This window comes from Mauremys mutica, unplaced genomic scaffold, assembly GCF_020497125.1.
Source record: "Mauremys mutica isolate MM-2020 ecotype Southern unplaced genomic scaffold, ASM2049712v1 000298F_np12_obj, whole genome shotgun sequence".
Classification (NCBI taxonomy): domain Eukaryota; kingdom Metazoa; phylum Chordata; order Testudines; family Geoemydidae; genus Mauremys; species Mauremys mutica.
In genome coordinates this window covers 309,811-336,996 of record NW_025422903.1, presented here as the reverse complement: position 1 = coordinate 336,996, position 27,186 = coordinate 309,811, and the positions used below count along the sequence as shown (strand labels likewise).

The 27,186-nt window shown below is 62.9% G+C and overlaps 1 protein-coding gene across 1 annotated transcript; it reads right to left on the bottom strand.

The window, feature by feature from the left end:
• Positions 1 to 1,240: 1,240 nt before the first annotated feature.
• On the bottom strand, positions 1,241 to 26,938 carry FAM120C (family with sequence similarity 120C). The gene is made up of 16 exons (XM_045000354.1): positions 25,915 to 26,938; positions 23,678 to 23,924; positions 22,314 to 22,396; positions 18,787 to 18,915; positions 15,748 to 15,850; positions 14,977 to 15,062; positions 13,766 to 14,055; positions 13,259 to 13,538; positions 12,596 to 12,767; positions 11,743 to 11,992; positions 10,973 to 11,087; positions 9,447 to 9,656; positions 8,845 to 9,046; positions 7,881 to 8,019; positions 7,449 to 7,506; positions 1,241 to 7,219 (listed from the first exon to the last, which is right to left on the bottom strand). The coding sequence occupies exons 1-16, from the start codon at positions 26,788 to 26,790 to the stop codon at positions 6,980 to 6,982; spliced, it is 3,480 nt and encodes a 1,159-aa protein (XP_044856289.1). The 5' UTR covers positions 26,791 to 26,938; the 3' UTR covers positions 1,241 to 6,979.
• Between the last annotated feature and the right edge of the window lie 248 nt (positions 26,939 to 27,186).

Sequence of the window (27,186 nt, the reverse complement as noted above, 5' to 3'; positions counted from 1 at the left end):
GTCAGTAGCTTTAAAAAAAAGAGGGCGGGGGGATTTAAATGAGAAGATTAGTAACAACAAAACCCATGACATTTCTTACTTGGATTTTTTCCCCCTTGTAAATATCACACACAACTGTAAATTGACAAGATGGCAAGGAAGAAAATAACCCGACTGCTCATTTCAGTGAAAGATACTTTGGGGTTTAAACAAAACAAAAAACCCCAAAACCTGGGTTCTTATGCTAAAAGCATTTTAAAAGTTGGGGAGAGAAAATATATGGATAGATAGACATGGTTACACAAACCGGAAGCTTCAGGGTTATTTGAAGGATTGGGGGGGGGGGGGAGGAAAGTCAGCTGGTTTACAATTTAAGAACCAAAAAAAATACGATTGAGACTTTTGAGGTTTGCTTCAAAAAATCTCACTAGTCAGTTTCTATCCAGAAAAGCATCTAGCAACATAGAAGTGCAATGACTATCGTCAAAAAGGTGTATGCCCCAGGTGAGGCGATAGATAGAGGGGGTGCATGGAGATGGATGGATGGATAGAGGGGGTGGATGAGGATGGATAGATGGATGGATAGATAGATAGATCGCTAGGGTACATGGAGATGGATGACAGATTTGGTTTATGGGGATGGATAGATAGAAATAAAAGTATTTCAAAATTGGAAGAGGGGAAGTTCTTAACATCAACAAAAACTATTTAAAGCAGCCCTTACCCATAAATAGCAGTATAAACCCAAAGGATTTTCTACCCTGCAGGCAGGGTAATGGGGTGTGATTTTAAAAAGTTAAATTAAATCGACAGCAAAGGAAATGAACAGGAGAAAGACGCCCGGGAGCAGGCGGCCAGGGGAACAGAAAGGGGACCAGGCCTATTTAGCAGAAATACAGGTCAGGAAAGAGCCAGCGCCCAGACCTGGCTCTACTGAATTCTGCTAACTAGATTAAAACTGAAACACCAGGATTGCTCATTGCTTCTCACGTGCGGCTGGGGGAGCGGCGCCAGCTAATCTGAGCGCAGATTCCCTGACGCTGGGGCCGGAGCTCTGCCGTCAGACTTTATATTCGCTTCCAGGCCGGCCTGAGACAGTTACAGCCCGCGGTCTGAGCGATTTCCCCAGGCCGGCCACAAACAATTCCCGAGGACGGGAGAAAATTCTCTCTCCTTGGTGGAGGTCGAATGAAAATTCAAGAGAACGTGGTCGGGGGCAGGTTTCTGACACACAACAGGGGACACAAAGAGAAGACTGAGAAATCCATGTGTGAGTTAATACGATTCACACACGCACGGTTTAAAAACCAAAGACAAGGAGGAGGGGGAAAACAACGTCCGAGTGGCTAGCTTACACCATCAGCCAGTTGATTTAGTGGCCAAAGGTAGGAAGTCAGTAGCCACACCTGGCCCAGGGCAGGCAGGCTGGCTGGCTGGCTTAAAAGTCAAGAGAACTGCAGGTGGGTTGGTTCAAACTTCTTTGTGTTTTTTGTTCTCTTTTAAAGCTTTGGTCAGCAAGAAAAGGAAAGTGAAACCCTCACTTCAGCGTGTGCGTCGTCCGCAGGGCGTCGCTGGATCGCAGCAGAAAGCAGGAATCCGGGAGCGGAAGGTTCATTCAGATGCTGCTGCCAAGGGTCCAACCCAAGCGCTCCTGTCTGGCTTCCCTCGCTGGCAGCGCGATTTCAGCTGCCCAGATTCAATACACAAGAGCTGTCATGGGCCGGATCCCCACCTGGGGCACATGGGTGTAAACTCCACTGCAGTCAGTGCAGCCAGACCCCCACTGGGGTCCATCAGCCAGAGCTCCATTGGGTCAATGGGGCAAGACCCCCACTGGGGTCAGTGGGCCATAGCTCCATTGGGTCAGTGGGGCCAGACCCCCACTGGGGTCAATGGGCCATAGCTCCATTGAGTCAGTGGGGCCAGACCCACAGCTGCGTCAATGGGCCGTAGCTCCATGGAGTCAATGGGCCGTAGCTCCGCTGGGTCAATGGGGCCAGACCCACAGCTGGCGTCAATGGGCCGCAGCTCCATGGAGTCAATGGGCCATAGCTCCATTCGGTCAGTGGGGCCAGACCCACAGCTGCGTCAATGGGCCGTAGCTCCATGGAGTCAATGGGCCGTAGCTCCGCTGGGTCAATGGGGCCAGACTCACAGCTGGCGTCAATGGGCTGCAGCTCCATGGAGTCAATGGGCCATAGCTCCATTGGGTCAGTGGGGCCAGACCCACAGCTGGCATCAATGGGCCATAGCTCCATGGAGTCAATGGGCCGTAGCTCCGCTGGGTCAATGGGGCCAGACCCACAGCTGCGTCAATGGGCCGTAGCTCCATGGAGTCAATGGGCCGTAGCTCCGCTGGGTCAATGGGGCCAGACTCACAGCTGGCGTCAATGGGCCATAGCTCCATTGGGTCAGTGGGGCCAGACCCACAGCTGGCATCAATTGGCCGCAGCTCCATTGAGGTTAATGGGGCCAGGCCCCCAGATGGGGTCAATGGGCCGCAGCTCCGGTAGGTCAGTGGGGCCAGGCCCCCAGCTGTGGGAACCCCCAATTGACACCAGCAGAGAAAACAGGATCCATGCTAGTCAAAGTGTTTCACCTAGATAAGGGGGAAAAAGACCATGGAGGAATTTAGCAGCACAATCCCAAAGCCTCCAGTATGTTCCAGGTTCATATGAACGACCGGCTGAGCCGAGCTCCAGCACACGTTCACCAGTCAGTCCTGCAGCCAGCCTGACGGCTGAGAGAGAGGTGAGTCCTCCCGACTCCACCGCTCGCTTGCAGGGCTGACCCTGGGAGGAAATACCTCTCCTCCTGCCTTTGCTTCCATTGCCCTCGGCTGCCAGACATGACACCCGCAGCAAGCCAAGCGCATGCTTCAGCCAACAGCAATTTCCCACCCACACAACTCTGGGCTTTGATGGGTTTGTCTGGGGCTTTTCCACCTTCCCTGAAGCAGCTGGGACCAGCCCCGGCTGGAGACGGGACCCTGGATGAGGCGCTCGGAGCTGCTGAGCGTCGACAGATTGGCCATGGGGAAGTTTCATCTTCCGCTGCAGCCCGAGCCTGCTGGCATCATCCGGGCATGTCTCACCTAAACCGCTTCCCTGCGGCCCCTCACAACTGCTCTGTCTCCTTTAGTCCAACCACCACCCTGGGGCTCAGCGAAACCGAACGTCCTGCCCTACGCAAGACTCGAGTTCTGGCCTTGGACACGGAAACAGGATCTTCCAGGCCACGAGCAAGGCCCCGGATCCTCCAAGGTGCCCGACTCCACGGGCCGGGAGGGACCTCGTCCAGTCCAGCTCCCGGCGCAGAGGCAGGAAGACCATCCCTGACGGGTGTGTCCGACCTATCCTTAAAAACCTCCAACGACAGGATTCCCGAATCATCTCCTCAGCTGTTCTTCAAGGAGCTAAGCCGAACAGTCCCTTCCTGGGTGGGGCAATCGAGGCTTCTTGAACACCAACAGTGAAAGAAAGGGATCTTCTTCCCTCCGGGCAGGTCTGCGGGGCACCTCGCAACATCAGGAAAGGCAGCATGGGTGGGAACGGAGCCCCCGAAGCAGATGTGGAAGGGGCAAGGAAACTGGCCACGGTTTTCCAAAAGGGACGAGCGATTTCCAGCGTGGGGAATCTGCGATTCCGCTGAATGGTGCCGAGAAAGGGGCTTCTGCAAAGCCAACCGAGCCAGCGGCCCCAACTCAGATCAGTTCACATCCCCCATCTGAGGCTGAGATTTGCGCTAGTTTTACTTCCAGTGTAAATCTAAAAGGTGACTCTCCGCCGATCTAGCCAAGACCGCTACACCCCTGCCAGGCAGGATGCTTATCTCGGTGTCTTTATGTCACCTGGCGAGGGGCATAAACAATCTCACCTCGATGGGAAGACCCCAAGAGCTGGAGAACGGGCCACCTCAATTGGGAGTTCGTCCCAGCTGTTAATCACCTGACGGTGATTGGTCCCTTGTTTTCAATTTGTATTGGTCGGGCTTCAGCCTCCTGCCTCTTGCTTTGCCGTTAGCCTGTCTCCACCAGACTAAAGAGCCCTGCAGTACCGTGACTGCCAAAGATTCTCCAGCAGAATCCAGTCCCCTCTCGATCTCCTTCCGAACGCAGCGGGCCGCTTACGCCTCTCAACTCATTTCCACAGCTCTTCTCCGCACCCCAGAGCGTCTCCGTGTTTAAAATCTCTGGGACGGCAAAAACTACAAATCTTCCGAAGCACCAATGACTGGTGGATGCGTTTCAGAACTGCCCCCTGAGAGTTTAGCGGAGGGAGTTCGGGAGGCTGTGATTTTGGGTTTAGTTTTCTGGATTTCAGAGGAGAAAAAATGGCTGCACTGAATTGGGATGAGCTCTGTAAAATGCCGAGGGTCCTTAAAATCATCTCCCGCCCCCCCACCCCCTGAAAAGGGGGCATTATTCCAGCAATAAAAGTGATTGCAACTCCAGACGTCTGTCCCTAAAGATTCCCAACCCCAAACACTTCAGATTAACTCCTTCGCCATTCGCAGACGTGGCCGATTGTCTGCAGACATTCAGAGACGCCTGACCTGAAGCCTGACTTTGAAACACGGTTCAAGTAATAAAAAACTACAGGGTGACGCCTGTCGACAAGCTGCCTCGGGTGGGCAGGCGTCTTCCGAGTGCTGGATTCGGAATTGGCCTCGGTTCGAAAGCTCAAGTATCAGAGTCCGGAGTCTTTGCTGGCGGATCAGTCAGGTTCCTCCCATCCCCCCACCCCCAAGGCGGGGGAAAAATAATATATAAAGTTTGTTGAGATTTGGGCTGTTTCCTGCTCCCTCCCTGTTCCCCAAATCCCCACGTCTCTGTCTGGATCTGGGGGAATTCAAGCCTTCCCGTGCCGACAGGGGCGTGGATTGGTCAGGAGAGGAGCCGCACTGCCCAGTTTTTACACACTTTGGGGGGGGCAGGATGGGAATTCACCACCAGCCCCCCTGCCTGTCGGGAGGGGATTAGGATAGTCCACAAAACCTTCACATTTTCCACCCTCTACGGTCCAGATTTTAATGGGACTTGAAGGGGGTCCCCCCCGCACCAAATACATCCCCGATCAGTCAGCCTCCAAGTCCCTGCATTCCCCTCCCATGGGACAGAAACCCTAACAGCCCCCCAGCCTGAAAATCCCTGCCCACCCACCCCCCACGGGCCACCAACCTGAACCCCTCCTCCACCCTCCATTGGCCAGCCCCACTGGGAACCGCGGCCGGGAGGGGGGACTCCGCGGAAGCGGGGGGGGGGGGCCTGTCTGGTTTCGGAGGGACCCCCCGACAGCCCCTATCCCCCTGGGTCCGACGTGGACGGCTCTGGAGCTGCGGCTCGGGACACGGGAATTCCTCCCCCCGAGATACGTAGTTTCCATATAGAATCTGTCTCTGTAAATATAATCTCTCTCTTCTGTCTGTACAAAGCACGGGCAGATTTCAGCCATCTGCCCCGAACTCGCCCCCGCGCCGCCCGAAACGAACACGGGCTGGGGGCATCTGCACCCGCCAAATATTGGGGAAATCCGCCTCCGTGACGTTTTGGGGTTCCACCCAGAGCAGCGAGGGGCGCGACTGGTGCCCTGCTCGGCTGGCTGTGGGTGCCGGGGCACCCAGCACTGCAGGGCAGGGGGCGCCACGACCCCTTAGCGGCCTGGCATGAGCCTCCAGACATCACCCCTCCCCACTCGCTTTTATTCATCCTGGCTGGCTTCCTTTTAACGGCTCCCCCTTTATTTCATAGCATTTCCCGCCCCCCCCCCCCGCTACAAGAGCCAGGGGAGGGGTATATATAATATGTTAAAAACCATAGAAAACCGTCAACTCCCCACCCACAAATATTAAAATTAAAAAATAATAAAATACGCCATGTTGTGGAGCCGACTGGCATGATTGGGGGGGGAGGGGGTGTCAGGGCCAGGAGGGGGTGGGGGGTAGGGAAACAGGTACAAATCCTCCCACAATGCACTGGGGCGCTGTAGGAGACCATCCCTTTAATTAGGGGATGATCCCCCATAATGCACTGGGGCACTGTAGGAGACCATCTCTTTAATTAGGGAACGATCCCCCACAATGCACTGGGGCGCTGTAGGAGACCATCCCTTTAATTAGGGAACAATCCCCCACAATGCATTGGGGCACTGCAGGAGACCATCTCTTTAATTAGAGGATGATCCCCGACAATGCACCGGGTGCTGTAGGAGACTATCCCATTAATGAGGGAACAATCCCCCACAATGCACTGGGGTGCTGCAGGAGACCATCCCTTTAATTAGGGGACGATCCCCCACAATGCACTGGGGTGCTTTAGATTCCCCCACAATGCACTAGGGTGCTGTAGGAGACCATCCCTTTAATTAGGGGATGATCCCCCACAATGCACTGGGGCACTGTAGGAGACCATCTCTTTAATTAGGGGATGATCCCCGACAATGCACCGGGGCGCTGTAGGAGACCATCCCTTTAATTAGGGAACAATCCCCCACAATGCACTGGGGTGCTGCAGGAGACCATCCCTTTAATTAGGGGACGATCCCCGACAATGCACTGGGGTGCTTTAGATTCCCCCACAATGCACTGGGGTGCTGTAGGAGACCATCCCTTTAATTAGGGGATGATCCCCCACAATGCACTGGGGCACTGTAGGAGACCATCTCTTTAATTAGGGGATGATCCCCGACAATGCACCGGGGCGCTGTAGGAGACCATCCCTTTAATTAGGGGACGATCCCCGACAATGCACTGGGGTGCTTTAGATTCCCCCACAATGCACTGGGGTGCTGTAGGAGACCATCCCTTTAATTAGGGGACGATCCCCCACAATGCACTGGGGTGCTGTAGGAGACCATCCCTTTAATTAGGGGATGATCCCCCACAATGCACTGGGGCTCTGCCTTTCCAACCCCCCTGTCCTCATGGTACCCTGAGGCTTCCACACTCCTGGCCCCGCCCCCCAGAAAGCCCCCCCCTCCCCCAAATCAGGTCCCCCCCCTCGTCACTCTTCCTTCTGCAGAGCCGGGAGGGGCAGCTTGGCGTTGGGCCCGCGATCCACCTCCTGGGCCAGCCGCCCGCAGTACTGGCCCTCGTCACTGCAGGGGTCAGTGTCTCTGGCTAAGGCACATTGTGATGGGGCCGGGGGGCAGGGACCGCTCCCCGAATCCTCGCCCCCGTTCACCTGCGACGGGGGCTGCCCGCTCTGCAACTCCGCTGCTTTGGCTGCTCCCTCCAACGAGCCCTGTGGAGAACAGGAGACACCCGCTGGAATCCCATCCCACTGTGCCCGGGGCTGAGATGCAGCCACCTCTAGGGCGAGGCAGCTCCGGAACAGCAGCACATAACGCTGCACAGGGACAGCAACCCAAATGTAGGAGGGCGGGGGGGCATGGAGAAAGGCTGGGGTCTCTCCTTGGTTGGGGGGGGAGAGTCCAGACCAGTGGGGCTGAGGGAAAGGCAGAAACACATACCTGCTTGCTAAGCTTCTTGTTTCCTTTGGGGAGTTTTCCAGATCCGTCTCGACTGCGTCTGGGGTGGAGCACGGGTGGAGATTAATACTGATTAGCTAGCAGCAGGGTTGTAACACTGACGCCTCCGTAATAAGAGTAATTAAGTTATAGGCCTAATAACCAGGGTGACGTTAACAAGGATAATGAACAGTGGCCATTAATAGTTCTAATGATTACAAATAATATTAAGCAGAATTCATGAGACCAGAGATGGCTTGCCGGGTGCTGAGATGCAGCTGACTCTGGGGCGGAGCAGCTGGGGAACAGCTGCACATAACGCCACACACAGCTGGCTCGCGTGGCGCAGAGATGACCCAAGGGGAGAATGCTGGTCCCCTAGCAGCCAGCAAAGCCTCTCTCCAGCCCACCCCTCAGCAGTGCTGCGGTACTTACCCCTTCCCAGGTCCCCCGACAGACACCACCTGCATCCCAAAGGAGCCCCGCCCCCGCGAGGGCTTACTGCCCGCCCACTGGCCGACAACCATGCCGGCGATCTCCAGCTTGCCCCCCTGAGGCGGAATTGGGTGGAGACCTAGGGAAGCGGAGACAGGGGGAGGGGGAGATGAGTGACAGGTGACACTAGGGTGACGTACAGGCCCCAGGAGATATGGGACAGTAGCAGAACGTCATCTTTTGGGTCAGAAACAGGGTCTGCCTGAGTCTGCAGAGAGCCTGAGCCGCTTGCTGGGAGAGGTGTGAACTGCCCTGGGCGTTCCCGATCCCTGCCTGAGTCTGCAGAGAGCCTGAGCCGCTCGCTGGGAGAGGTGTGAACTGCCCTGGGCGTTACCGATCCCTGCCTGAGTCTGCAGAGAGCCTGAGCCAGTCGCTGGGAGAGGTGTGAACTGCCCTGGGCGTTCCCGATCCCTGCCTGAGTCTGCAGAGAGCCTGAGCCAGTCGCTGGGAGAGGTGTGAACTGCCCTGGGCGTTCCCGATCCCTGCCTGAGTCTGCAGAGAGCCTGAGCCGCTCGCTGGGAGAGGTGTGAACTGCCCTGGGCGTTACCGATCCCTGCCTGAGTCTGCAGAGAGCCTGAGCCGCTCGCTGGGAGAGATGTGAACTGCCCTGGGCGTTACCGATCCCTGCCTGAGTCCGCAGACAGCCTGAGCCAATAGCACTGACAGAGGAAATCTGCCCCAATGCCCCCTAGCCCCACTGCTCTGGAGCACCCCACCAGCCCCCCACACTCCACGTATCTACAAGTGGAGGGGGGAGAAAAGAGGCCTCCCCTACCTCTGCCTTCAAGAGGGCATACAATCCAGCCATCTGGGGATCCCACTTCTCCCACCAATGGCCTGTGGTGAGCGGGGCCACAGAACAAAGGGGCAGGGACACGGCTCAGGGGACACAACGATCTCTCACCTGTGAACCCTCTGCTCCTCCCAGGCGTTGGCGGCGGCACAGAGCCCGTGGTGCGGGGGTAGAGGGGCATCGAATAGAAGGGCGCGGCCATGGCAGGCACGAAGGGAGGGGGCGGGAGCAGAGGGGGCGGGGCCTGGCGGTTGAAGTTCACGCCCTCCAGGATGCTCTGTCTCATCCTCTCCACTTTGGCCGCCTGCTCCGTCTGGGGAGGAAAGTGGGGGGCGGGGGCAGTTAAATCCAGATCCCTGTCCCTCCCCCACAGCCTGCCCCAGTGTCAGAACATCCAGGTACTTCCAGACCAAGAGGAGCAGCCTCTCAAACCCCCTCCCCCCGCAGGGACAGGGATAGAACCCAGGCATCCTGGCTCCCAGCCCTCCCCCGCTCTAACCCACTAGCCCTCACTCCCCTCCCGGAGCCGGGGAGAGAACCCAGGAGTCCTGGCTCCTAGCACCCCCCTGCTCTAACCACCAGCCCCCACTCTCCCCCCAGGGACAGGGATAGAACCCAGGCATCCTGGCTCCCAGTCATCCCCCGCTCTAACCCACTAGACCCCACCCGCCATCCCAGAGGCAGGGAGAGAACCCAGGTGTCCTGCCCCATACCTGCCCATCACACAGGTCGATGAGGGGGGCCCTGTCACGGGTGGCTTTGATGAGCTTGCTCTGGAAGAGTTTCCCATCAAAGTAGATCCAGGGGCAGCAGTGTTCCCAGGGCACCGGCTGCCCGCAGGCATCGTTGGCAAACAGAGCCGTATCTACTCCGCTCATGAAGAGGGCTGCCAGCTGCACGCCCCGGGCATCCAGCTTCTCGATCTGCAAGGGAACCATTCCCATCACTTTAACATGGGGAGGAGTGCAGCCACCTCTGGGGCAGGGCAGTTGGGAAACAGCCACACATAACACTGCATGGGGAGGCTCACCCGGCGTCGAGATGCGGGCAGCTGGGGAACAGAGCAGATCAGCCGTTTTTAATCTAGTAAAGGAATAACTCCAGCACGTTCTCCAGTGAGAGCTGGGGAGAGAACCCAGGAGTCCTGGCTGCCAGGCCCCCTATACTAACCCCTGCACCCTGCTCCCATTCACCTTTCTCCCAAACAGCTCCAGTGCTGGCTGTCACCAACTGTACCCCATGTTCACTGCTTTTACAGACTAGGATCAATTGTGTACACAATGTGCCTTGTGCGGTATCATTTGAAAACTCCTAATTGCTGAACATTATTGTCCCGGTACAATGTGTCTAGCAGCTGTATGGAAAGTTATGAGATTCCACGGTCTAACGTCGCTGTGACATGCAGGCACAAAGCAGTTCCTCAGAGACAAGGGACACACCGAGGCCTGGCCAGGTGACAGCATACTAAAGCAGACTCTCCCCGGGGCAGGCGCTCAATCTTTGGTGGAAAGAAGGGTGCGAACAAGAACTTTACGCATTGGCAAAGACACGGCCGGGGTTTCCTGCGCCCCAGCTGGAGATAATCCTCAAGGGAGGGAGAGGGGTGTTCGAATGGGAACAGAGGAGACCCAAATCGCATTCTCCCCTCATCTCTACTCACGGCACCAGCCCTCTTTGAAAGGCAAATGCAGCATCACTGAACTGGGGCCGGGGTCCTGGGGGAAAGATCGAGCCAGTGGGCTCCTTAGAGGGAGAAAAACCTTCTTGCTTTTAAGGTCACCTGGCTCCTTACGTTAGGTACGTCGCGTCTTCTCTTTCTTTATTGTCTTTGGGACCCAGCGTGACTTTCACGCCTCATCACCTGTCCTCACTTCAAATCCTTCTGCCTGGGGTTAATGAACTTCTGGGACTGTTTGCTCTGCCCCGGCGGGTGTTTGGGAACCTCCACCGCAGAGAACGGGCCTGGGCAGGCCAGTTACCCTTGAGGAGCCTGCATTGTCCGGGAGAGTCGGGGCAGGACGAGACGCCCCCCTGGGGAAGGTCTGGGAGGAGCTGCTGAGCGGCCAGCCGGAGCACTGGTGTCATTCAGCGGGCGGTGACGCCGAGGCGGCTGGCTGCGGGGCCGGCCAGGAGCGGCTGTTCTCACAGCGAAGCAGGGTGCGAGGCACCCCAGGCCAGGCTGGAGAAGTGAGGGGACGCGGCTCTTTGTCCCCCGGGGAACGTGCTGGCAGCCCCCTACCTTCAGCTCCTGCAGGTGATCCGGCTCATAGAGCTGAGAGGAAACCGCCTGAGCCAGGAACACGTCCAGCTCGTGCCTATGAAGGATCCTCCCTCCGGGCCACTGCATCATGTAACTGGAAACAGAACAGAGAGTGTGAACCCGGCCAGGCCTGGCATTCCCACACGGAGCAGCTCGCCCCGGCTCGGGGAGGGGAGGGGGGGCTGGTGCTTAGAGCAGGGGGGCTGGGAGCCAGGACTCCTGGGTTCTCTCCCCGGCTCGGGGAGGGGAGGGGGGGCTGGTGCTTAGAGCAGGGGGGCTGGGAGCCAGGTCTCCTGGGTTCTCTCCCGGCTCTGGGAGGGGAGTGGGGGCTGGTGGTTAGAGCAGGGGGGGCTGGGAGCCAGGTCTCCTGGGTTCTCTCCCGGCTCTGGGAGGGGAGTGGGGGCTGGTGGTTAGAGCAGGGGGGCTGGGAGCCCGGACTCCTGGGTTCTCTCCCCTGCTCTGGGAGGGGAGTGGGGGCTGGTGGTTAGAGCAGGGGGGCTGGGAGCCCGGACTCCTGGGTTCTCTCCCCTGCTCTGGGAGGGGAGTGGGGGCTGGTGGTGAGAGCAGGGGGGCTGGGAGCCTGGACTCCTGGGTTCTCTCCCCGGCTCTGGGAGGGGAGTGGGGGCTGGTGGTTAGAGCAGGGGGGCTGGGAGCCCGGACTCCTGGATTCTCTCCCCGGCTCTGGGAGGGGAGTGGGGTCTAGTGGTGAGAGCGGGGGCCTGGTTCTGTCGCTGGCCGCCCCCGCTCACCGCAGCACGCAGCACAGCAGCAGCAGGTGCGTGGGCACGCTGGCCGGGTTCAGCATGCCGGGCGTGTCGGCCCGCAGGCAGGCCAGGAAGGCCCTCATACGCCGGTTCTTGTCCTCCACCGCCTTCCCCAGCCACAGCTTCCGCAGGTTGGGGCAGGTCCACTCGCGGAAGGCCAGGGCCGAGACCAGCTCCGGCGTCTGCGGGGACTTCCCCTTGTACGCCGCCCACTCCTTGATGATCACAGGCGGCACTGCGGGGCAAGGAGAGGGCAAGGGGTCAGGTTCTCCTGGCTGGGGAGAACCCAGGAGTCCTGGCTCCAGCCACCCCCCACCCCCAGGTCCCACTCCCCTCCCAGAGCCGGCGAGAGAACCCAGGAGTCCTGCCTCCAGCCACCCCCGACCACAGGTCCCACTCCCCTCCCAGAGCCAGCGAGAGAACCCAGGAGTCCTGGCTCCCAAACCCCACCTGCCCCCGACCACCAGACCCCCCCTCCCCTTCCAGAGCCGGCGAGAGAACCCAGGAGTCCTGGCTCCCAACCTCCCTGCTCTAACCCACCAGCCCCCTCTCCCCTCCCAGAGCCGGGGAGAGAACCCAGGAGTCCTGGCTCCCACCCCCCACCCACCCCCGACCACCAAGCCCCCCTCCCCTCCTAGAGCCAGGGAGAGAACCCAGGAGTCCTGGCTCCCAATCTCCCTGCTCTAACCCACCAGCCCCCTCTCAGAGCCGGGGAGAGAACCCAGGAGTCCTGGCTCCCAGACCCCAGCCCTGACCACGAGACCCCACTCCCCTCCCAGAGCCGGGGACAGAACCCAGGTGTCCGGAGACTCCAGCTCTCGGCCACGGGGGTCCGTACCTTCCGTGGGGATGCGGCGGCGGATGGCCAGGCGCTCCACCCGGCGCTGGTTCTCAGCCACGCCGAACAGCACCCCGTAGATATGCTGCCGGGCACCGCGGAAGAGGACGGCAGCTGGAGGCAACTCAGTGTTACACTCGTCCTCGATGCACACGGGGAGCTTGATTTCGCCCTGTGCCGGAATGTTAGGAGAGGGACTGAGAACCCAGGAGTCCTGGCTCCCCCCACCCCGGCTCTAACCCACCAGACCCCCCTCCCCTCCCAGAGCTGGGGAGAGAACCCAGGAGTCCTGACTCCCAGCACCCCCCACTCTAACCCACCAGACCCACTCCCTTCCAGAGCCAGGGAGAGAACCCAGGAGTCCTGGCTCCCAACCCCCCCGGCTCTAACCACCAGCCCCAACTCCCCTGCCAGAGCCAAGGAGAGAACCCAGGAGTCCTGGCTCCCCCCACCCCGGCTCTAACCCACCAGACCCCCCTCCCCTCCCAGAGCTGGGGAGAGAACCCAGGAGTCCTGACTCCCAGCACCCCCCACTCTAACCCACCAGACCCACTCCCCTCCCAGAGCCAGGGAGAGAACCCAGGAGTCCTGGCTCCCAACCCCCCTGGCTCTAACCACCAGCCCCCACTCCCCTCCCAGAGCCAGGACTGGAGCCAGGCTCACCTTGGTAAGAACATGGTAGATGGAGGGGTACATGAGGCCGCGTCGGTGCCGGTGCTCAGCCACCCGCAGGACCTCGGGGGCGACGGGGGGCAGCGGGGGGGTGGTTATGTCCATGTGGTTGCGGGTGGCCATGGAAAGCAGCGAAGGGATGGAGGGCTCGGGCCCAGCCAGGGGCCCGTCGGTGTCACCGGAGCCCCCCACCTGCCCCCAGCCCTGGCTCAGCTTCTCGGCACCGGGCCCCACCCAGCCAGACTTCGGCTGCAGCACCTGGGAGACATGGCTGGGGAGGAGACATGGGGGAGGTGATGAGAGAACCCAGGAGTCCTGGCTCCCAGCCTCCCTGCTCTAACCACCAGCCCCCACTCCCCTCCCAGAGCCCGGGAGAGAACCCAGGAGTCCGGGCTCCCAGCCTCCCTGCTCTAACCACCAGCCCCCATTCCCCTCCCAGAGCCGGGAGAGAACCCAGGAGTCCTGCCCCCCCCGCTCTAACCACCAGCCCCCACTCACTTGGCACTGCCCCCGTTGTGCTCTTCGCCGTCGGAGGAGGAGGAAGGGGAGGAGGCCGGCCCGGAGGAAGGGGAGGGCTTGGGGCACCGCTGGTGGGGGGGGAACTTGGCGTTGTAGGCGCCAGCCCAGCTGCTGAAGTCGCCGCCCTTCAGGCCGGGCTCCTCGCGAAAGGGGGGCACGTCTCCGAGCGGGTGGGGGGAGAAGAGGAGGCTGGCGCTGGGGCCCGGGGGGAAGGAGGAGGGCGGGGCCGGCGGCTGGTACTGCACCTTTGGCCCCAGGTCGGGTGGGAACTGGGGAGAGAGGCAGAGAGAGAGAGAAGTGAGCAAAGAGCAGCAGATCTCACTCCCCTGACAGCCAGAAGAACCCAGGAGTCCGGGCTCCCAGCCCCCCCTGCTCTAACCCACTAGACCCCACTCCCCTCCCAGAGCTGGGGAGAGAACCCAGGAGTCCTGGCTCCCAGCCCTCCTGCTCTAACCACCAGCCCCCACTCCCCTCCCAGAGCCGGGGAGAGAACCCAGGAGTCCTGGCTCCCAGCCCCCCTGCTCTAACCACCAGCCCCCCCTCCCCTCCCAGAGCTGGGGGGAGACCCCAGGAGTCCTGGCTCCCAGCCCCCCCTGCTCTAACCACCAGCCCCCCCTCCCCTCCCAGAGCCGGGGAGAGAACCCAGGAGTCCTGGCTCCCAGCCCCCCCTGCTCTAACCCCCCGCCCCCCCGCCCCTCCCAGAGCCGGGGAGAGAACCCAGGAGTCCTGGCTCCCAGCCCCCCCATCTCTAACCACCAGCCCCCCCTCCCCTCCCAGAGCCGGGGAGAGAACCCAGGAGTCCTGGCTCCCAGCCCCCCTGCTCTAACCACTGGACCCCACTCCCCTCCCAGAGCTGGGGAGAGAACCCAGGAGTCCCGGCTCCCAGCCCCCCCTGCTCTAACCACCAGCCCCCCCTCCCCTCCCAGAGCCGGGGAGAGAAGCCAGGAGTCCGAGCTCCCAGCTCCCCCTGCTCTAACCACTGGACCCCACTCCCCTCCCAGAGCCAGGGAGAGAACCCAGGAGTCCTGGCTCCCAGACCCCCCACCCCCTGCTCTAACCACCAGTCCCCACTCCTCGCCCAGAGCCGGGGAGAGAACCCAGGAGTCCGGGCTGTCAGCCTGCTGCACCCGGACTCCAACCCACTGACTCCAGAGACCCCAATCCCATTCCCCACCTGGACTGGAACGTACCATCGGCTTCCCCGTGGGGAGGGATCCCACCGGGCTGCGTTGCGCAGGGGCTGCTCCTCCAAAGTGGTTGGATCCATAGCCTGGCACTGAGACACAGAGCGGAGGCTCGGCATGCGGAGGGAGTGGGGCCTAATGGTTAGCAGGGGGCGGCCAGGACTCCTGGGTTCTTTCCCGGCTCTGGGAGGGGAGTGGGGGCTGGTGGTTAGGGCAGGGGATGCTGTGGGGGGGGAGGGGCACTGGCTGTGGGGGGAGCTCCTCTGTACTCCAGCCCCGGCCTCTCCCAGCAGGGGGCGCTGTGGGGAGGGAGGGGGGCTGGCTGTGGGGGGAGCTCCTGGATACTCCAGCCCCAGCCTCTCCCAGCAGGGGGCGCTGGGGGGGGGGAGTGGGGCTGGCTGTGTGGGAGCTCCTGGGTACTCCTGGCCTGGCCTCTCCCAGCAGGGGGCGCTGTGGGGGAGAGGGGGGCTGGCTGTGTGGGAGCTCCTGGGTACTCCAGCCCCTGCCTCTCCCAGCAGGGGGCGCTGTGGGGGGGAAGGGGGGCTGGTTGCGTGGGAGCTCCTTGGTACTCCAGCCCCGGCCTCTCCCAGCAGGGGGCGCTGTGGGGGAGAGGGGGGCTGGCTGTGTGGGAGCTCCTTGGTACTCCAGCCCCGGGCTCTCCCAGCAGGGGGCGCTGTGGGGGAGAGGGGGGCTGGCTGTGTGGGAGCTCCTGGGTACTCCAGCCCCAGCCTCTCCCAGCAGGGGGCGCTGTGGGGGAGCAGCCCATCAGATACTCACATACAAAGGAGGACGGGCCCACAGGAGCCGGGGGCATCTTGGCAGCCACCGAATAATAGTTCACGGCTTTCTTGAAGCGCTCGATCTTATCCTCCGTCCTGGACTGGGGGAGCAAAGCAGACAGGAGACTGGCTGGGGATCCGGGGGCTAAGAGGGGCCCCACCCCAGCAATCAAACCCACCCTCAAAGCAGGAGCTGCTGTGCCCTGTCTGATGCTCCAGAGCGACACAGGATTGCAGTGTCAGCCCAACGGGGCTTGGGAGTCGGACCCCCAAAGAGATGGGGCAGAAGCCAGCGCGCCTGGGGCCCCCTAATCTCACTGGAGGGGGGCTCACAGCATGCAGCGCGCCAGGGGCCCCCTAATCTCACTGGAGGGGGGCTCACGGCATGCAGCGCGCCAGGGGCCCCCTAATCTCTCTGGAGGGGGGCTCACGGCATGCAGCGCGCCTGGGGCCCCCTAATCTCACTGGAGGGGGGCTCACGGCATGCAGCGCGCCTGGGGCCCCCTAATCTCATCTGGAGGGGGGTTCACGGCATGCAGCGCGCCTGGGGCCCCCTAATCTCACTGGGGGGGGCTCACGGCATGCAGCGCGCCTGGGGCCCCCTAATCTCACTGGAGGGGGGCTCACGGCATGCAGCGCGCCTGGGGCCCCCTAATCTCACTGGAGGGGGGCTCACGGCATGCAGCGCGCCAGGGGCCCCCTAATCTCTCTGGAGGGGGGCTCACGGCATGCAGCGCGCCAGGGGCCCCCTAATCTCACTGGAGGGGGGCTCACGGCATGCAGCGCGCCTGGGGCCCCCTAATCTCATCTGGAGGGGGGTTCACGGCATGCAGCGCGCCTGGGGCCCCCTAATCTCACTGGGGGGGGCTCACGGCATGCAGCGCGCCTGGGGCCCCCTAATCTCACTGGAGGGGGGCTCACGGCATGCAGCGCGCCTGGGGCCCCCTAATCTCATCTGGAGGGGGGCTCACGGCATGCAGCGCGCCTGGGGCCCCCTAATCTCACTGGAGGGGGGCTCACGGCATGCAGCGCGCCTGGGGCCCCCTAATCTCACTGGAGGGGGGCTCACGGCATGCAGCGCGCCAGGGGCCCCCTAATCTCATCTGGAGGGGGGCTCACGGCATGCAGCGCGCCTGGGGCCCCCTAATCTCACTGGAGGGGGGCTCACGGCATGCAGCGCGCCTGGGGCCCCCTAATCTCATCTGGAGGGGGGCTCACGGCATGCAGCGCGCCTGGGGCCCCCTAATCTCACTGGAGGGGGGCTCACGCCATGCAGCGCGCCTGGGCCCCCCTAATCTCATCTGGAGGGGGGCTCACGCCATGCAGCGCGCCTGGGGCCCCCTAATCTCACTGGAGGGGGGCTGACGGCATGCAGCGCGCCAGGGGCCCCCTAATCTAATTGGAGGGGGGTTCACGGCATGCAGCGTGCCAGGGGCCCCCTAATCTCATCTGGAGGGAGGCTCACGGCATGCAGCGCGCCAGGGGCCCCCTAATCTCATCTGGAGGGGGGCTCACGGCATGCAGCGCGCCTGGGGCCCCCTAATCTCACTGGAGGGGGGCTCACGCCATGCAGCGCGCCTGGGCCCCCCTAATCTCATCTGGAGGGGGGCTCACGCCATGCAGCGCGCCTGGGGCCCCCTAATCTCACTGGAGGGGGGCTGACGGCATGCAGCGCGCCAGGGGCCCCCTAATCTAATTGGAGGGGGGTTCACGGCATGCAGCGTGCCAGGGGCCCCCTAATCTCATCTGGAGGGAGGCTCACGGCATGCAGCGCGCCAGGGGCCCCCTAATCTCATCAGGAGGGGGGCTCACGGCATGCAGCGCGCCAGGGGCCCCCAATCTCATCTGGAGGGGGACTCACGGCATGCAGCGCGCCAGGGGCCCCCTAATCTAATTGGAGGGGGGTTCACGGCATGCAGCGCGCCAGGGGGCCCCTAATCTCATCTGGAGGGGGGCTCACGGCATGCAGCGCGCCAGGGGCCCCCTAATCTCATCTGGAGGGGGGCTCACGGCATGCAGTGCGCCTGGGGCCCCCTAATCTCATCTGGAGGGGGGCTCACGGCATGCAGCGCGCCAGGGGCCCCCTAATCTCACTGGAGGGGGGCTCACGGCATGCAGCGCGCCAGGGGCCCCCTAATCTCACTGGAGGGGGGCTCACGGCATGCAGCGCGCCAGGGGCCCCCTAATCTCACTGGAGGGGGGCTCACGGCATGCAGCGCACCTGGGGCCCCCTAATCTCACTGGAGGGGGGCTCACGGCATGCAGCGCGCCTGGGGCCCCCTAATCTCATCTGGAGGGGGGCTCACGGCATGCAGCGCGCCTGGGGCCCCCTAATCTCACTGGAGGGGGGCTCACGGCATGCAGCGCGCCTGGGGCCCCCTAATCTCACTGGAGGGGGGCTCACGGCATGCAGCGCGCCTGGGGCCCCCTAATCTCATTGGAGGGGGGCTCACGGCATGCAGCGCGCCAGGGGCCCCCTAATCTCACTGGAGGGGGGCTCACGGCATGCAGCGCGCCTGGGGCCCCCTAATCTCATCTGGAGGGGGGCTCACGGCATGCAGCGCGCCTGGGGCCCCCTAATCTCACTGGAGGGGGGCTCACGGCATGCAGCGCGCCTGGGGCCCCCTAATCTCACTGGAGGGGGGCTCACGGCATGCAGCGCGCCTGGGGCCCCCTAATCTCATTGGAGGGGGGCTCACGGCATGCAGCGCGCCAGGGGCCCCCAATTTAAGTCAGAGGAGTCTCATGGTTCACCAGGGCCCCCGATCTCTGTCAGAGACGTCTCACGGCGCACCTGGGCCCCCAATCTCGGCCACAGGGGCTCTCATGGCACACTGCGCACCAGGGGCCTCTGATCGCAGCCAGAGGGATCTCTCAGAGCACTGCCCCCCCATCTCAGCCAGAGGGGGACCCCGATCTCAGTCAGAGACGTCTCACGGCGCACCAGGACCCCCAATCTCGGCCAGAGGGGGTCTCATGGCACGCCAGGGGACCGGATCAGCAGCTCCAGTCAGCAATCTGGCCTCTCCCCGCTCACCTGAGAGTGTTTGAAGACGTCTCTCCCCACAGCATCTAGGTTGCAGGGGTCTTTGATGGCGCTGACGTACTCCGAGACGGCCTTGATCACCACGTCGCAGGGGGGCAGCACCAGCTGGTGGGCTCGGACCTGGGCACGGGGGGAGACACGGACAGTGCTCAGCATCTGGCACCCCACGGGCAGCCACGCTGGAAGCCCCACCTTCCATCACCCCCCGTGTGCTCCCCGACCATAGAGACCTGCCCAGGGAGTCCCCGGCCCCCCGTGTGCTCCCCGACCATAGAGACCTGCCCAGGGAGTCCCTGGCCCTCCATGTGCTCCCCAACCATAGAGACCTGCCCAGAGAGTCCCTGGCCCTCCATGTGCTCCCCGACCATAGAGACCCGCCCAGGGAGTCCCCGGCCCCCCGTGTGCTCCCCGACCATAGAGACCTGCCCAGAGAGTCCCTGGCCCTCCATGTGCTCCCCGACCATAGAGACCTGCCCAGGGAGTCCCCGGCTCCCCGTGTGCTCCCCGACCATAGAGACCTGCCCAGGGAGTCCCCGGCCCCCCGTGTGCTCCCCGACCATAGAGACCTGCCCAGGGAGTCCCCGGCCCCCCGTGTGCTCCCCGACCATAGAGACCTGCCCAGGGAGTCCCCTGCCCCGCTTGTGCTCCCCGACCCTAGAGACCTGCCCAGGGAGTCCCCGGCCCCCCGTGTGCTCCCCGACCATAGAGACCTGCCCAGGGAGTCCCCGGCCCCCCGTGTGCTCCCCGACCATAGAGACCTGCCCAGGGAGTCCCCGGCCCCCCGTGTGCTCCCCGACCATAGAGACCTGCCCAGGGAGTCCCTGGCCCGCCGTGTGCTCCCCGACCATAGAGACCTGCCCAGGGAGTCCCTGGCCCTCCGTGTGCTCCCCGACCATAGAGACCTGCCCAGAGAGTCCCCGGCCCCCCGTGTGCTCCCCGACCATAGAGACCTGCCCAGGGAGTCCCTGGCCCTCCATGTGCTCCCTGACCATAGAGACCTGCCCAGGGAGTCCCTGGCCCTCCATGTGCTCCCCGACCATAGAGACCTGCCCAGGGAGTCCCTGGCCCTCCATGTGCTCCCCGACCATAGAGACCTGCCCAGGGAGTCCCCAGCCCCTCATGTGCTCCCCGACCATAGAGACCTGCCCAGAGAGTCCCTGGCCCTCCATGTGCTCCCCGACCATAGAGACCTGCCCAGAGAGTCCCCAGCCCCCCGTGTGCTCCCCGACCATAGAGACCTGCCCAGGGAGTCCCTGGCCCTCCATGTGCTCCCTGACCATACAGACCTGCCCAGGGAGTCCCTGGCCCTCCATGTGCTCCCCGACCATAGAGACCTGCCCAGGGAGTCCCTGGCCCTCCATGTGCTCCCCGACCATAGAGACCTGCCCAGGGAGTCCCCAGCCCCTCATGTGCTCCCCGACCATAGAGACCTGCCCAGAGAGTCCCTGGCCCTCCATGTGCTCCCCGACCATAGAGACCTGCCCAGGGAGTCCCTGGCCCTCCATGTGCTCCCCGACCATAGAGACCTGCCCAGGGAGTCCCTGGCCCTCCATGTGCTCCCCGACCATAGAGACCCGCCCAGGGAGTCCCCGGCCCTCCATGTGCTCCCCGACCATAGAGACCTGCCCAGGGAGTCCCCGGCCCTCCATGTGCTCCCTGACCATAGAGACCTGCCCAGGGAGTCCCCAGCCCCTCATGTGCTCCCCGACCATAGAGACCTGCCCAGAGAGTCCTCGGCCCTCCATGTGCTCCCTGACCATAGAGACCTGCCCAGGGAGTCCCCAGCCCCTCATGTGCTCCCCGACCATAGAGACCTGCCCAGAGAGTCCCCGGCCCTCCATGTGCTCCCTGACCATAGAGACCTGCCCAGAGAGTCCCCAGCCCCTCATGTGCTCCCCGACCATAGAGACCTGCCCAGAGAGTCCCCGGCCCTCCATGTGCTCCCTGACCATAGAGACCTGCCCAGAGAGTCCCCAGCCCTCCATGTGCTCCCCGACCATAGAGACCTGCCCAGAGAGTCCCTGGCCCTCCATGTGCTCCCCGACCATAGAGACCTGCCCAGGGAGTCCCCGGCTCCCCGTGTGCTCCCCGACCATAGAGACCTGCCCAGGGAGTCCCCGGCTCCCCGTGTGCTCCCCGACCATAGAGACCTGCCCAGGGAGTCCCCGGCCCCCCGTGTGCTCCCCGACCATAGAGACCTGCCCAGGGAGTCCCCGGCCCCCCGTGTGCTCCCCGACCATAGAGACCTGCCCAGGGAGTCCCCGGCCCCCCGTGTGCTCCCCGACCATAGAGACCTGCCCAGAGAGTCCCCGGCCCTCCATGTGCTCCCTGACCATAGAGACCTGCCCAGAGAGTCCCCAGCCCCTCATGTGCTCCCCGACCATAGAGACCTGCCCAGAGAGTCCCCGGCCCTCCATGTGCTCCCTGACCATAGAGACCTGCCCAGGGAGTCCCCGGCCCTCCATGTGCTCCCCGACCATAGAGACCTGCCCAGAGAGTCCCCGGCCCTCCATGTGCTCCCCGACCATAGAGACCTGCCCAGAGAGTCCCTGGCCCTCCATGTGCTCCCCGACCATAGAGACCTGCCCAGGGAGTCCCCGGCTCCCCGTGTGCTCCCCGACCATAGAGACCTGCCCAGGGAGTCCCCGGCCCCCCGACCATAGAGACCTGCCCAGGGAGTCCCTGGCCCTCCATGTGCTCCCCGACCATAGAGACCTGCCCAGGGAGTCCCCGGCTCCCCGTGTGCTCCCCGACCATAGAGACCCGCCCAGGGAGTCCCTGGCCCTCCATGTGCTCCCCGACCATAGAGACCTGCCCAGGGAGTCCCCAGCCCCTCGTGTGCTCCCCGACCATAGAGACCTGCCCAGGGAGTCCCCAGCCCCCCGTGTGCTCCCCGACCATAGAGACCTGCCCAGAGAGTCCCTGGCCCTCCATGTGCTCCCTGACCATAGAGACCTGCCCAGGGAGTCCCTGGCCCTCCATGTGCTCCCTGACCATAGAGACCTGCCCAGGGAGTCCCCAGCCCCTCATGTGCTCCCCGACCATAGAGACCTGCCCAGAGAGTCCCTGGCCCTCCATGTGCTCCCTGACCATAGAGACCTGCCCAGGGAGTCCCCAGCCCCTCATGTGCTCCCCGACCATAGAGACCTGCCCAGGGAGTCCCTGGCCCTCCATGTGCTCCCTGACCATAGAGACCTGCCCAGGGAGTCCCTGGCCCTCCATGTGCTCCCCGACCATAGAGACCTGCCCAGGGAGTCCCTGGCCCTCCATGTGCTCCCTGACCATAGAGACCTGCCCAGGGAGTCCCCAGCCCCCCATGTGCTCCCTGACCATTGAGTCTTTCCTAGAGTGGCTCCTAGTCTTCCCTACTCTAACCACTAGACCCCACTCCCTTCCTAGGGCCAGGAATCCTGGCTCTCAGTCCCCTCTGCTCCGACCCAGAATGCCTGTCCACAAGGCCAATCCCGTCCCAGTCCTACCAGGCTGCTGTGGGGCAGTGCCAGGGGATGGGAGGCTACCTTGAGCGATGCCAGCGGGTGGTCTGGCCCCAGCAGGCTCCAGTGGAAAGCAGCCAGGTCCTCGTCCGGGAGGATGTGGTTACCTGGGGGAGGCAGGAATAATGTGGTTCCTGATTACTGTGCCCCAAAGGGATTCGGTGCCCCCAGCCCACCCCCAAAGAGGAAAGAGGGGGGCGGTCACAGAGTCTTCTGATTGGAGGAGGATTCAGGCCAGAGGGCCAGAAAACAGGAGCTTTTATGCAAATGAGGCAGCCCTGATTTGAATATTTGATTACTAGGCGCTGTTATTTGCATAAATGCACCCCTCCTTTCTCTCAGGATCCCCTTTGAGTGATCCCCTTTCTTCATGCAAATCCAACCCCCCCCAGTCCATTCCCTGACCATAGAGACCCTGCCTAGAGTGGTCCTCAGCTCCTCATGTCCTCCCTGACCATAGAGACACTTCCTAGAGTGATCCTCAGCCCCTCATGTCCTCCCTGACCATAGAGACACTTCCTAGAGTGAGCCTCAGCCCCTCATGTCCTCCCTGACCATAGAGACCCTGGCTAGAGTGGTCCCAAGCCCCTCTTGTCCTCCCTGATCATAGAGACCCCACCTAGAGTGGTCCCCAGCCTATGTCCTCCCTGATCATAGAGACCCTACCTAGAGTGGTCCCCAGACTATTCCTCCCTGACCATAGAGACCCTGCCTAGAGTGGTCTCAATTCCCCCCCCCCATTTCCTACCTGACCACAGGGACCCTGACCAGAGACTAACCCCTCCTCCCCAAGGTGTTTCAACCATAGAATTCCTGGCTAGACTGGTCAGCAAAGGCCCTGCCTAGAGAGTAGTTCCCAATTCCCCTCCATGTGCTCCCTGACCATAGAGTGCTTGCCTAGAGTGATCCCCAACACTCCTCCATGTGGTACTTCACCACAGAGACCCTGCCCAGAGCGGTCCCCAAACCCCCACCCCACCAGACATCCCCCAAAGAGCACAGAGACCCTGCCCAGAGCGGTCCCCCGGCCCCTTGTGTGCTCCCCAACCCCAGAGCACCTCCCCCACAGCCACAGAGACCCAGCTAGAGCGACCACCGCCACGGCTGCCTGTCTGTCACGCCACCAGTCGCTCGAGCCGTCTCTCCTCGGCAGTGGGGTGGGGGGCGGCTCCCCGAGCCGGGAGGACCAGGGCTTCTTCCCAGACTCCCCAGAGCGCGGCTTAGCCAGTGCCACAGACCCCTCGATCCCAGGCACGGACTCCCCCTCCCAGAGGGACCTGCGTGTCCGTCCCCCCGGCTAGAGGGGCTGAGCCCAGGGGGTGTCCCTGCTGCCCCATTCCCCCCCCCCGCCACTCTGTGTGCCAGCTGTTTGCCCCGGCTGCTCCTACCCAGCAGGGCGGCGAAGACAGGGAAGCTGGAGACCTTCAGTCCCAGCTGCTTGGCCACCTGGTGCATGAGGAACTGATTGGTGGTGAGGCTCTTGCCGTTCCAGCTCAGCTTCAGGGCATGGGCGCTGAAGTAGCAGGGCAGGCTGGCCAGGGCGAACTCCGAGTCGTGGGCCAGCAGCCCGTGGAAGCCGCGCTCCCGGAAGAAGGACACCACCTCCAGGTGATGGTCCTCCAGGCTCTGGAAGACCTGTGGGCGGGAGAAGACGGTCACACTCGACAGTAGTGAGACAAGGGAAGGAATGGGCCCCGCACAAAGCCCCCCACCACAGAGAAGGGTATGGGGGGTCCAGGTATAGAGGAGGGAGAAATGGAGGGCCCTGGTATAGAGGGAGGAGGGAATGGGGTACACACAAGGCCCCCGCTGTAGAGAGGGAACGGGGGAGCCCTGTATGGGGGGGGAGAGTGGGGGACAGCCCCCCACAGAGGAAGGAAGGAGAGAACACCACAGCACACTGGGGGGTGCAATTGGCAGGTGCCATCTCTGGGCTCGGAGAAACAAGTGGAGGAAGCCAGCAGCTCTTTGCTGGGTTTCTGTCTCCTCGTCAGCGCAACCCGTGGTTCTGCCCGGGGACTCAGTACCCGCCATCATAAAGGGCAGAGGCAGAGCTAACCCCACATTGGGCGACCAGGGGGCTAGACGGAGGGCTCTGGCTTGCCGGCCCACGATGCCTCTAGCTACAGCTGGTCCCTGATGCTGCCAAGGAGGGCAGAGAAACAACAGTTCTGCATTGGGGAGAGATGGAACCTTCCTTCCTGACCTCAGCTGGCGAAGCCCTGAAGCATGGGAGTGGATCACGGCCCTTATCTGGAGGCAGAGCTATACTCGGGCATGGGACAAGCCGCTCCACCCAGAACTGCTCCGGCTGCCTGTCCTCGAAGCGTCGCCGTCACTTGATGTCCCCCTCAACCCCACCTCCCTTTGATCGCGACCCTGGCACGATTCCACAACCCTCCTGCTGGCTGCTCCTTCCGCCCTTTCATTAAAGCTGGGTCGCCCAGCCCCACACTGCCAACATGCGGGCGCTGCTCCGGGGCGCTGGCCGTCTCCCGTCTCCCAGAGACGCCCTCCAACCTACGCACGTTTCAACACAGGCCACGGGACGTCCTTGAGTTCAATGGAGAATCCACACGTCCCTCGGGAAATGGGCCCCTCCCTGTTCAAAATCGACACCTGATTTCCACGCTGGATTTGTTTAGCTTCAATTTCCAGCCACTAGCTTGTGTTCAAGCTTCCATTGCGAGACTGGCGAGCCCGTTAGTAAACGTTTGGTCCCTCTGGAGCAGTTTAGAGGTTGGGATCACATCACCCCTTCACCTTCCCTTTGTGGAGCTCAATAGATCACGCTCCTGGCGTCTCTCGCAGGCCAGTTTTCTAACCCTTTAAATCGTTCTCCTGGCTCTTCTCCGGCCCCTCTTCAACTGATCAACAGCCTCCTGCAATTCCAGACACCAGAACTGGACGCGGGATCCCAGCAGCTGACGCACCAGGGCCGAATCCAGGGTGAAATCACCTCTCTGCTCCCACTCGAGATTCCCCGGTTTATACATCCCAGGATGGCCTTAGCCCTTTCGGCCCCGGCGTCGCACCAGGAGCTCCCATTCAGCTGCTTCTCCCCCATGACCCCCCTGTCCTATTTCTCCACTTTGTCTGACACAGAGCATTCCCCTGGCACCTACAGCTCAAGGGCGGATGATGCAGCTAGCTCCATAAGTACCCTTCCTATCCAGCACTTGGATACCAGGAGCCCACATTAAAGGGCAAAAGAGAACCACTGTTGATGATGGAGAGAGAAATCCAACAGACACAATGAATACGAGTCTCCCAGCGCTGAGATGCAGCCACCTCTGGGGCGGGGCAGCTGGGGAACAGCCGCACACAACGCCACATAGGGAGGGCTCACCCGGTGCTGGGATGCAGCCACCTCTGGGGAACAATCACAGAGCCAGGCAGCCCAGCCGGTTGGGAGAGGAGACGAAAGAGAACGATGAAGTGCAGGGGAAGGAGGCAGAAGGGGTTAGGGTCACGGCTCAGACCGCAGGAAGCGGGGCTCATGCAGGTGGTAGGAGCCATAGGTGGAAAGGCGGGGGCAGACTCAGGTAGGCACAGTCACAGAGCGCCAGGCGGGGGCGTGGGGTGAATGGACATGGGAGGCAAGCTCGCAGCCGCCCTCTCCTACCTTGACCCGGAAGCGGATCATGGCCAGGCGGACGCAGTGCCCCAGGCAGGCGGGGGGCAGGAACCAGGCACGGGGGGGCGGGGTGCCCTTGTTGCCTACGTGGCCGGCGATGAGCTGGGCCGTCTGCCGCTCGGCCTGGGCCTTGCGGCCCCACTCGGGCAGCCGCTCCTTGCCCAGCCCGCCGTTGAAGATGACCGCCAGCTCCAGCCCGCCCTGGTAGAGGCAGGCCTGGGACAGGGCCGCCAGGTAGCCCACCATGGCGTTCCACTGGCCGCCGCACACCCAGTCCGTCTGGTAGCCGCCATAGAGCCGCTGCAGGGCCGAGTCCGCGTCCACCAGCAGCCGGGCCGGGCAGGCCGTCACCAGCCCCGGAGCATGCTGGGAGTGAGCCGCCACCGTCACCAGCCCCGGAGCATGCTGGGAATGAGTTACTGACGCCAGCCCCGGAGCATGCTGGGAGTGGGCCGCCAGCCCCGGAGCATGCTGGGAATGAGCCGCCACTGTCGCCAGCCCTGGAGCATGCTGGGAGTGAGTTACTGACGCCAGCCCTGGAGCATGCTGGGAGTGGGCCGCCAGCCCCAGAGCATGCTGGGAGTGGGCCGCCACCGTCGCCAGCCCCGGAGCATGCTGGGAATGGGCCGCCAGCCCCGAAGCATGCTGGGAATGAGCTACTGACGCCAGCCCCGGAGCATGCTGGGAGTGGGCCGCGAGAGGCGGGGGGTAGGGCCCGGGCAGCGGCTGGAGGTAGCTGGCCAGGCCGCAGCAGGGGGGCCCCCCGCGGACCCCCGCCGCCCGGGCCAGCTTGAGCAGGTCGACGGGCACCACGGCGCCCGGGCAGCGCTTCTCCACGAACTCCTGGAAGCCCTGGACCCCCATCGCGGTGGGCCCCACGTCGGGGTCAGGGCGAGGGGGGACGGGACACTCCCCCCTCCCCTAGCCGGGGGCTGGCTCCTGGGCTCCTCCCCGCCCCCCCTCACAGCGCCCAGCGCTTTGGGGCGGCCGTGGCCGCCATGTTGTAGCTTTCTTCTCCTTCTCCGCCTCCCTGGCAGACCCTCCCCCCGCCCGGCCGCGGGGCACGTCGGGAGTTGTAGTTTGCTCCCTCGGGGTGCGCCCGTTAGAACCCATGGACGGGCGGGAGGGGTCGGGACTAAAATTCCCGCCAGGCCCTGCGGGAAGCGCGGCGCCCTCCCGCCATGTTGTCCGGGTCGCCTTCGCGCGGGCTCATGGGAGTTGTAGTCCTTTCCGTTAGGGCAGCCCCGTTAGCACTGAGGG